At 45.5% G+C, this 11,926-nt stretch overlaps 1 protein-coding gene across 1 annotated transcript; it reads right to left on the minus strand.

The window, feature by feature from the left end:
• Positions 1-846: 846 nt before the first annotated feature.
• BJ212DRAFT_1306337 (kinase-like domain-containing protein) lies at positions 847-1,495 on the minus strand (the record flags this gene model as incomplete). Its single annotated transcript, XM_041333811.1, has 4 exons — positions 847-906; positions 1,028-1,258; positions 1,311-1,397; positions 1,457-1,495. 4 exons carry the CDS (start codon positions 1,493-1,495, stop codon positions 847-849), a joined length of 417 nt encoding a protein of 138 aa, XP_041185334.1.
• Positions 1,496-11,926: the final 10,431 nt, after the last annotated feature.

Here is an 11,926-nt window from a genome sequence, read left to right on the forward strand (position 1 = left end):
ATGTGGACAGTTTTTTGAGCCACTGTACCACTGCATGCACACAGACACTAGTCTACTGAGACATCAGCTTGAATTTGTGTCATGAATGTTGGAGGACATATGGTGAATATCAGTGAGGTTCTGGATGGACAGACCTTGCACTTGAGCATCTTCCTCTAGGACTTACAGCATGGCATACTCAATCCACCAAAACCAGCTAGCATTATACAGTCAAACACCCAAATACCCACCCTGATTCCAACACCACCTGGGTATATGGGACAAACAGTGAATGGAAAATGTGAAAGATATATGTAAACCAAAAAAGGGAACCAAGGCACTGAGATATCTAGAATAAAGTACATTGGAAGATTGTTTGTAACAAGGAAGAGAGACACAGTAAAAATGAAGTGCTTGAAATGGAGACTATCACAATGAAACAAATACTGACTGGAGGATATCATGAGTCTGAAGTAAAACACGCCGGCCTGACCCAATCCACATTTGGAATGCATGGTTTCTCCCAGTAAGTTAGGGGAAACCAAACCTCTGCTATGCCAGCATCTTGGCCATCTCTTAAGTCTGGCAGCCATTCAGGTATTTCTTGGCGTGCGGCTGCTACAATGCATTTTAAGTGCAATGTTCTCAGACAAATCAGAGTAAACCTACCACAAGAGTATGCATCAGCAAATTCTGATGTGCCACACTGGTGCAAGAATGATTTATGGTCTGTGAGCTCATGGAACCCAAACTGTGATGACAGGTTAGGGTCTAGCAACTACTGCAGTAAAGATAAATGATAGTGTCAGAAAGGAACAATACAAAACTTACTCCTGAAAGTAAATCAGTGATATTTTCATGGAAACATCAAAAGGCAGGGAACCAAGAAACATAGAACCATATATCAAACTCTTTATCAAAGAACACCTGACAAGATGGTATCAGTAAGATAAGAGCAGAGGAAGATGTGATATGTGCCTCATGTGTCATCAAAATAAGCTCATAGATGACACAGCCTAGCAACCACCAATCCATGGATACTCCATACCTCATCGGGATTGCCTCTGTTGCACAAAACCTCTGGTGCCATGCAGTAGGTTGTTCCCACTGCACTTGCCATATACCTCCACTGTGGCTCCAAGGGCCCCTCCTCTTTCTTTACATAACACAAGCCAAAGTCAGCAATCCTAACATTCTCTTGAACATCAATCAGGATGTTTTTGGCTTTGATATCCTGGTGGATCATCCCTATCTCATGCAGAGAATTGAGACCGAGGGCCTTCAAAGTTGGAGGTATAAGACATCACAAACTAGGAAAGACAACTACTTACTATTTGAGCAGTCCACCTGCAACCATGCTGGTGGCAATATGAGGAGTAATGCTTCATATAAGTGTGTAGGTCACCTCCCATGAGGTCCTAGAGATGTTCAATGGAGTCAAACAACTCAAATGGCTCGCAAGGGGAGAAAAACATACCATGACAAGACATATTTGACCCTTTGTCTGAAACAACATTTCAAGCCCTATGAGGAAGCTGGTTTCAGTCCATGGCATCAACAATGAAAGATGCTTATACACTTCAAGTTCCTTCAAAATGTCATATCCCATATGCCAGACATAGATCCCATCATATTCCCACGCTTTCCGGACCTGTTTCTGGACCCCATATCCAACTCATTCCTGGATCCCCTATCCTGTCCACCCTATGCACATTCCGTCCAGCAAGACATCCAGACTTTATCTCCTCTCAGATTCCGGACTACATCCACCACCTCACATATCTCAGTCCTGTTTCTGTCCTGCCTTCCAGATCCCCAGATCTCTGGACCTCCAGATATTAACTGTACTATCTCCAGACCTATTCCCACCCTCTGTCCGAGATCCTGCGCCTATCCCCATTTAGGCATCTCCGCCTTTCCGGTTCTTGGTTATCTCTGTTTCCATCTTGCTGATTGATCCTTGTACTAGTTTCATCTCCAAGTTCATTTACATATGTTCCGTCTCACTTACCAATGTGTTTCCACATGCTCGTACATAGCCTTACTCCTTTGCTTACTGATCCTCTCAGATAGCCTCTAGTATATAACCCCTGTACAACTACAGTAGAGTCCTCAGTCTGAATATCATCTTAGTCCCTGCTCTCTCATCTTAGATCCTGTTCTACTTGCCAATCATCTTCCGGACTTCAGTCCATCTGAGTCTCATCCTTTTTCATAAGGCCTAGGGATGGACTCCCTAGGCCAGAATTCCGGACCTCCGGATTTGTCCCCTATGTCTCTGTCCCAAGTCTAGGGATTGCTTCCCTAGGCTAGAGTCTTGCCTTTCCGGCACTTACCCTCTTTCCAGACTTAGGTCCACTTCCTGTCCCTCTGACTCTACCTTAGGGTAGTCTACCTCCATTTTGCTTCTACATCGGACTTCATCCAATGTAGCCCCTATTCCTTCCAGACCTCCAGACCTCCTGTCCTCTGTACCTCTGGACATCCTGTCCTTCGGATGTTCCATCCTCCATACCTCCATGTCTGTCCTCCATACCTCCAGACCTCCTATCCTTCCATCCTGTTTTCCTGTAGAAGTATTACCTTGCAGCAGGAACTCTCCTGAGCATTTCCTGCATTCCTCCGGACATTTCCTGCGCTCCTCCAGAAGTCCTCCCGCACTCTCCACCAGAGTAGCCAGCCTCCGGAAGTCCTCCGGACTTCATTGGACCATCATCGGACTTCCTCTGAAATGAAGGGCACATACTCAGGTAAGGGGCACAGCGTACAAGCTGAGGCCAAGCCCCTCTGAGTCAGTCTCTCTCTCCTTTGAGCATGATTCTTAACACAAAAGAACATCTTTTGTAGACTTGTAGTTAAGACGGTCCTTTTGAAAGACCTTGAGACACAACAAGCAATTTGATGCTACATCTTGAGCTCCCATTGCTGTAGCAAACCCACCCTGGCCCAAAACACACCAAACACAAAAGGGTCCATAGGAGCATGTCACCAGAAGAATTTGGGATGCCTCTGCTGTACCAGAGTGTGTGAAGGTGAAGGTGTGAGTGGGGGCTGGAGGGCTGGCCAACTCTGAGTCAGGGTGTGGAAGAAGAGGGATATCTGAGTAAAGTTTCATTGACATTATGCTGGGCACATTGGATGAAGCACTGGAATGGAGTTCCAAAGAAGATGAAGGAGTGATCAAATTTTGAGTAACCTTGCCTGGTGACAGGGTAATGATCAGAATGAGGAGAAGAGGATGGTGATGCGAAGGAGCAATGCAATGAGGGTATTTAAGTGTCCCCTGGGAGGGCCACAACATGCCTTAAACAGTGAGCTGTGAACATGCCAATTGTGGATTGTCTTGAAGCACCCACAGCATAATAATTGTGACTGAATAATGCCACTGTCAATCACCACAGTAACTACCATGATGAGGGAGATTGTGGACACATATACTGTGGAATGATCAAGGCTCACTGTGACCACAGCTGAGCATCAATTGTCGGGCACATCACTGCCAGCTGTCAAGTGTCCAATAAGACTTATGATATCAAAACAATGCAATGCCGCAGAAACCTGCTTATCCAAGTCTAGAACAAAAATACTCTTAGCACTGACCATTCTAGTCAAGTGCTAGTCACTGCAAGGCATGCTGTTACAGGTGTTTGACTTCTTCTGAATATTTATTCACTAGTGTTGTGGGCTGTTCAGAATGAGTACTCTTGTCATATTGACCTTGTAGTTATAAGAAGGTCCACAGTGACTCCAAATCTGTGTACTAAATCGCATCATAGTTCAAGGTGTAGGTTGTGACTTCTACCACTGCTATTCTATGTAGGAACCTATGCAGAATGCTCAATGGTCACTCAGAGGACATGAAACAGAATAAACAATCCAACAAGTTAGAAACAAACTCTCAGGAGCTTGGTGTCAGGAAAGAAGAAAGGAATTTCATGTGGAAAGAAACTCACTTGAAGATGCCTCATAGCCTCATAAGTACAGTGGCTCAAAAAACTGTCCACATGTTTTGACATTTTTCACTATCTATGATATTGTATGAGAACAAACAAATGCCTCAAGGACATGGTTATACCACATTGTAGTATGGCTTCAGGGCTTTCATTTGAGCCCTACACCGTGGGAATCGGTGGAGATATGGTGGAGACATAAGGCTTACAAAATCATGACTCATGCGGACAGTTTTTTGAGCACATATTAAAACTATATAAATCATCATTTATGACACCATAACAATCATGCCACCATTAAATAAATTATAAAGTGGTGTCATTATGTCATTTTAAAACCATATCTAACTATACAAACCAAAAATTTCCATATGTCATGGTTATATTCACCATGAAAGCCACCCCCCCTGCTCAAAGTGATAATATCCTCTCTCTTTCCTATTCTGGCCTCTCTGCTTGTCAAATTTCCTCTAGAACTGGAGTATCCAAGTCCACTGTGGCCAAGTTCATCAAAGAAAGTCACACAGACAAGGAAAACTTCTGTGAAGGGCATCCATCCAAGCTCACCTCTACTGATAGGAGGGCTATTATTCAACATATCACTACAGGAAAGGCCGATAATGCTGTCCAGGTCACCTATTACATCAATTCCACCATCACATTCCCTGTCTCTTCACACACTGTGAGAAACATTCTCAAGACAGCTCATCTCAGGTCAGTAACAAGAAAGAAAAGGCTTTCCTCTCTATCACACATAAACAGAGATGACTAACCTTTGCCTTAGCCCATCAGAATTGGATTACATGGACTGGAAGCATGTTATATGATCATATAAGACCACAATAAATAGGATTGGGTCAGATGGCAAGGTATATATGTGAAAAAAGAAGGGTGCTAGTCCTCTCTGTTTATGTGTGATAGAGAGGAAAGCCTTTTCTTTCTTGTTACTGACCTGAGATGAGCTGTCTTGAGAATGTTTCTCACAGTGTGTGAAGAGACAGGGAATGTGATGGTGGAATTGATGTAATAGGTGACCTGGACAGCATTATCGGCCTTTCCTGTAGTGATATGTTGAATAATAGCCCTCCTATCAGTAGAGGTGAGCTTGGATGGATGCCCTTCACAGAAGTTTTCCTTGTCTGTGTGACTTTCTTTGATGAACTTGGCCACAGTGGACTTGGATACTCCAGTTCTAGAGGAAATTTGACAAGCAGAGAGGCCAGAATAGGAAAGAGAGAGGATATTATCACTTTGAGCAGGGGGGGTGGCTTTCATGGTGAATATAACCATGACATATGGAAATTTTTGGTTTGTATAGTTAGATATGGTTTTAAAATGACATAATGACACCACTTTATAATTTATTTAATGGTGGCATGATTGTTATGGTGTCATAAATGATGATTTATATAGTTTTAATATGTGCTCAAAAAACTGTCCACATGAGTCATGATTTTGTAAGCCTTGTATCTCCACCATATCTCCTCTGATTCTCATGATGTGGTGCTCAATCCAAAGCCCTGAAGCAGCACCACAATATGGTATCAGCATGTCACTGAGGTCTTTATGTATTCTCACACAATATTGTAAATAGTAAAAAATGCAAAAACATGTGGACAGTTTTTTGAGCCACTGTATATTTTCCAACTTCAGGTCATTCAGATCTTCTTTCGCCTAAGTAGATATCATCATCATCCCTATTGAACTGTAAGATCAGGAAAAAAACACACTTAAAGCTTGAGGGTGAATGCTGTATTTTGATTTGCTTGTAGTGGTCAACATGCTGATGGTCTGCTTGTTTTACAGGCATACACAGTGATGAGGACTCAGGAGGGCAAGAAGGAGAATCCCTATACTCACCCACTTTCCCCTGGTTATTTCTCCTCCTGTCACATCAACAAAATTTTCCATCCCATGGGTACCAAGCCACTGTTTGTTGACACAGAGAAAGGGCTTGCACAGGGGTATCTTCGGAAGAACCTGTATATTATTCTTCACATACTTTTCCATGAGTTTCAGGCTGATGTCCCTAGCTAAGTTGGTCACTCAAGATAGTCCCCACAAAAACAGTATTGAAATTTAAAGTGTGTAAATTTATGTTGAGCAGAAGGGTCAGAGTGGTGCATGAACCACATCTTTGAGTGACAGCATGATGGAGACGTGAAATGACAGCATTTAGAGGCAATAGCAGGGCTGCAATGTTGATGATTAATATTGTACAGACAAGGCCAACTGTACGTCGTAGGTGTTGCGGGATAAGTTTAACAGATGACAAGTACCAAGTGATTCAGAATAATCAAAGTCGTTGAATGAATGTAGCAGCATCACGTGACCATTGACATAGAGCTCGAATTCTCAGATGAGCCTTCTGATCAACCAACCAGCACCACCAGCATGGAAATATCACCAGTTACTCTTGACCTCCCAGAATGCTCGCCCAATCTCATGCCATTTCACATCTCTCACTCAGGGCCCGCACCAATATCCACATACTTTCGCGTCAAGCCCTCGACGCCTTCTAGCCCGTACCTTTCCCTTACACAAAACACGTCCAACGAAACATACCTGTCCACGGGCAACAGCCAGAACACCCTTGTTGCTGAAGACTCCCAATCCTCCCTAACTACAATTGCCGAATCACAGTCTGCTTTATTAGAGGAGGATTTACAGGCATGTCCTGCAGGAATGGGCGCTTTGATAGCCGACGCAGATTCTGGGACTCAGGCCAGCCCATCAAGCGAATTGGCTCGTGCTCCACCTGCGGCACCTCCAGTAGAAGGTAGTCTCAGCAATAACTTTACCGCAGCATTCAGAGGGAGGCAGGTACACGGTCGTACCGTGGACCTACCACAAGGTTACGGTGGCATAGTCCTTAGTGCACCGAGCAGTGATATAAACAGTCAAGGCGATGACATTGGGACGGCTGAAACAATAGCTCAAGCTAGACGCAAGAGTCGAGCGACACGAACATGCAGCCGACAGATGGAGACAGATGAATACGATGCGGTGGACGCAGATCATGATGACTCGCATGTTGAAATTCGAAGACTGACCCCGGTCTCAAAGTTTTCTTCCTTGACTGTTTGGTCCCCAGACATACCGGTGGATGAGGGCAAAGACGAGTATCTTAGGTCCTTGACGGAGTGGACAAAACTAGCGGCAGAGGTACGTTTTCATATATATTTAGTTAGCGTGTTGTGATCTATTTTCAAAGATTCATGCATATGACGCATAATTCGTTGGTCTGCATTTCTCGGATGAATATGAAATATCAGTGATGAACTGTAAGAACGTTTGAACGATATGCTACTATACACGTCTTCTGTTGGCCCTGGTTTGGATAATCTCGGCACTCCATCATGCACAGTAATCGACCTGATCTATGCTTTTTTGCCACGTAGTCTCTAGGGCTAGATCTGGTCGCTTACTGCGATCGCTGACTACCATCGGAACTTCTACAGGATCATTCGAAGAATATTTTTTAGTACTGTTGTATGGGGCCGTGAACTCGCAATTTAAATGTGTTGGCTTTTAGGTATAGCGACTTGCCTATTCACTTGCGTGCTTCTGTGAGCTAAGCAGCATAATTCCGCTAAGTGGGTTACTCTTGTCAGCTTTCGACTTACTCTTTCTCATATTTTAGCGTCAACCTGCGTCACTCGTAATAATACCATGCCTGCCCAACACCCAGTTTTGATTATCGTAAATACCAACGCAGCTATCTCGACCATCGTGCTATCGTTGGTTCGTCATTACCGAGATGTTGATACTGGGGAGTGAATCACGTGCATGGAGGGTGTTGCGATTGGCCTGCATCGCCTGCAATTTTCTGTGCAATAGGTGTGTAATTTTCCTCCGTGTTTATCTTCCGAGGAACTCTGTGGCGTCTTTCTTAACTGCTCGGCATCTTGCAGGTGTTAATAGGCACACTGTGTGTACACATATCGTGTCCTGAAGATATGATGGTGAGTGTCCACTATCGTGGAAGGTCCATATGAGGTTCGTCGCAAATGTAAACTGACGAGTTCTGAGAAGGGCAGGCATAGTAGGGGGAAGTGCAATAGAGATGCGACGACAAGCACTGAACATGTGTACAATGTTGAAGGTGACGAAATCGCGATACGATGATGTGCAGCTGAGACCGCTCCGATGTATCAGCCCGAGACAGAACGCTCAGAATTCTTACCAGATAGAATCGTATGGAAGCTGATCTGGACGGATGGTTGCCCCAGCACCAGCTCCCATTCTGGATGCCACGAGCACCCTGTGACGCATTTTATACACTGTGCGCTGCATTGGTAGTACCCAGAGGAAGCATTGAACTTGATGTGAGCTGCATGGTACATGGACAACACTGGGGGAATTACCGAGACAAGTGAGTCTCCTGTTCTGTCCAGTGCATTCGGGAAACTGACCTTAGACCTAGTTAACAAATAACTTATTCCAGCAATTGACATACAGAGATGGGTCAGATACGATGTGATGCTACATAAATTTGTAGGTTCTGTCTAACACAAGGCATCGCCCCATGGACAATAAACAATGTGACACCGAGCATGCACCTGTTGTCTATTGAATACCTAGCATGAGTCTTGACGGAGTTCACGCGCACGGTTGTCAGAGCGAATAGCTCGCTGATGGATTACATTCAACGATTTGTAAGAGCGCGTACCCAAAAATCGAGCCATTCCATTGGAGATGGTGTTGCGCATTGTATTTATGTTCACTGGTACCTCCCTTAAACGCAGATCGGAAACTAAAGGAACAGAAGAGGATCGCTGCTCCTGCCGCCGAAAAGGTTTGAACATTGGGCGCCGTTGCACGCACGATCCTGGAACAGCCAGTATTTGAGACGTGATGTACAGTACAATATGTAACCGGGATATGCAAAAAAGTGAGCGAGTGCACCATAAGAATGGGGGCCGAGGCGTGCAAGGATATGCGAGGCACAAGAGTAAGCGAGCTGGGGACAAGGACGGGGAGATCGGGGCAAAGCGAAGACACGGTACTCACAAGTTGGCTTGGCGCGTCACCTTCTCATAGCCATTGTCTCCATCGTTACCTCCTTCAAATGCTATCGGGAAGCAGCTTGCACGGTGGTGTCGCTGTCTATAACTTTGTTGTTTGCTCGTCGTTGGCGAACGGTCGAGGAGAGGTTGAAGGAAGCGGACTACCGTGCCCTGCACGCATGAGGCCCTAATAAGTTGTGTCACAGTGTGTGAACCACCAGCCAGTGGATCACACCCAATAATTGGACGTGACTCAGGCACTAACACACGTATAGCAGCGTATCATGATGGATAAACTTATGTAACCCGGAGGCTGGCAGCATGTTCGATCGATCAGGCTGACCTTGGTTACAGCTGCCGGTCTGACGTACGTGGTACAAAAACTTAGTTCGGGAAGTTAAAATTCCTTCACCCACCATAAGCTCCCTCGATCGCACTTCGCCAGTCACTCTTTTATTATTTTCTGAGTCTTGCTAGTCGTCTTGACCATAGTCTTTCAGTAAGTCGCAATATATTCATTATTGCTACACCTTACTGATGGCACGACCGTCAACGTCACATTTTTGTCAACCTCTAGTTTAAAGCAGTCTCCAAGTCCTTTCGTACAAAAAACATGCTTGCTGCCCTCGCATTGACCATTTTGGCCTCATCTGCTGCTATATTCGTACATGCCGATCCAGACCCAACAAATCCTGGGCCTGGAGATGTCTTCATCGTGGGCCAGGCCTGTTCTATTACCTGGAACCCGGATACCACTGGCGCGTGGAAGACTATGATCATTCAGTTGAAGACGGGAGACAACTTCGACATGGTCAACTTGACCAGTGCGTTCATATACTCGGTCATGAGATATTGACTTCAGCTATTCATAGCGGTCGGCACCGTTGACGGAACGGACGCGACGAAAACCTCATTCTCTTATACTTGTCCTCAGGTTGGTGACAGTATCATTCCACCTTTATACACATTGTAATTGTACTTATCCCCCAGGTTACACCCTACTCGCCTATATACTTTTACCAGTTTTCTTCTCCAGCTTCCACCAACAGTGTCTGGACTGGACGATTCACGATCACTGACAACGCGAACGATATCGTCCCTGCGGCTGAGAGCACCCAGCCCGACGGTGAGGCCATTCCTTGGGGTACCGGCGCGCTCGTCAATTCGACTTCAACTACCACCGTTGGTACCACGAGTTCCATGTCAGCTACGGTTAGTGCACTTGGAACACCGAGTGCTACCTCTTCCGTAAGTAACGCTTCAAATAATGCCAGTTCCACTGGTAGCAGAACAGACTCACCCAGCATTGATATTTAGAACGCTAGCGTTAGTACCACGACTGCATCTCCAACTTCGACGCCATCCTCTGGTTCGCAAGCAACTGGCGGTGGGCTCGGCCTAGCCGCGCAAAGAATCGGCTGGAAGACTGCTTTAACCCTGGGCGTCTCTGCACTGGGTTTCACTTTGATGCTTTAGATTCATGACCTCACGATTAGTACAGACCCCTACTTCATGTTACCACAGCATGCCGGATACCCGTCTCTACTCGCGAATCTCCCAGTCATTTATTTCAGTGTATCTGTTTCAACTTTTGGGTCTGCGGCGTGTATGCCCACTTGTGATAGGGGCACATATCTTTTCAATTTAACTGGGTCGTTTCTCTGTCGGTATTCCTTTTTTTGTATCGATACCACAGACAAACTATCTTATTTCTAAATTATAGCGACGCTCTAGATACTTTTTGCCGTGATCTTCAAGCCAGTAATCCAGTTTGATTGCATGGTACTAATGATCTGCTGGTTCCACTGACAGGAATACCTCACTACCAGTGAACCCATGGAGGTGGCAAGCTCCAAGCTTCGCCAAGGCCACATATCTCCAACCTCCATAACTGGGTCCGCATCTTTCATTTGTACTCACCCAGCGCTCACGTCTTCATTCAAACTGAAGCCTTGATCAAACTTATTGCTTATTGCCTTACAGCAAACACCGGTCCATTGGTACTGTGGTTTGCCACAAGTACGGTATACCATGTGTTGAATCATTGACGGACTTTCAAGCTGTCACGAGTACACAACTTCCGGGCCGCAACTAAGTATGCCCTCAGGTGACACTAACATGACGGGGCGAGGCAAACGAAGGGCGTGGGGCGAAAAGCCGAGGACGACTCTTTCTGCATCGTGCGCGGGCCGTCCAGTTGGATAACGAGAGGCACTCTCTCGATGGAGTTACTTAGTGGCTCCGAATGGTGAGTGACCTCATTCAAGTTCATTGAATACTTGAAGGAGTTGAGTTTTAACACAAACTATGAAGATCAGGCTACAGGGACCACCTTCGGGTTCTTAGCCAATTTGAGCATCTCTTATTTGGCTGTGTCTTAGGCATCAGGTGTCAAGACTATGAGGTCTTTGCCCTTGATGTGATTGATGCGCAAGGCATTCGTACTTCCCACTCTGTTGGGAGCCGACCTACTTCGGAATGTTAACAGGGCACTACACACTCTTCATTCAAGCTCGTATGTAGGGCATTCTGGAGCATTATAATTTAGTTTTGTTTAAGTAGCTTTAAGATTTGTGCTGGACCAAGTGTGACACGAGATGTAGGGATACACGAATCAGTGGTGGTCGGCAATAGTAAGTCTTATCTTTCATTATCCGAACTAGCGTCCGAGCCGGAGTGTTGGGGCCACCCCGAGCCGTCGCATGCCAGCATTTCAACCCGTGTCATACCGACCTTAGGAAATCACTCGAGTGAAACTTGGTCAGTACCGTATTCGACGCAACATAACAAGTTTTCTACAGCAGCCATGTCAGACCCCGTTGCTTCGAACTCTAGCTCCCTATGCATGTACATGAAGAACTATCCTGGTACACTGGTCGCATATGTCAAGTATTTCGGGAATATCGACGACAATGTGGTTCATGTCGAGATGTCTAACATTGACTCAAAGGTAAGTGTAGGGCAATGCACTTCCTGTACTTAACGGGC

This window comes from Suillus subaureus (genome assembly GCF_016647635.1).
Source record: "Suillus subaureus strain MN1 chromosome Unknown BJ212scaffold_272, whole genome shotgun sequence".
NCBI lineage: Eukaryota > Fungi > Basidiomycota > Agaricomycetes > Boletales > Suillaceae > Suillus > Suillus subaureus.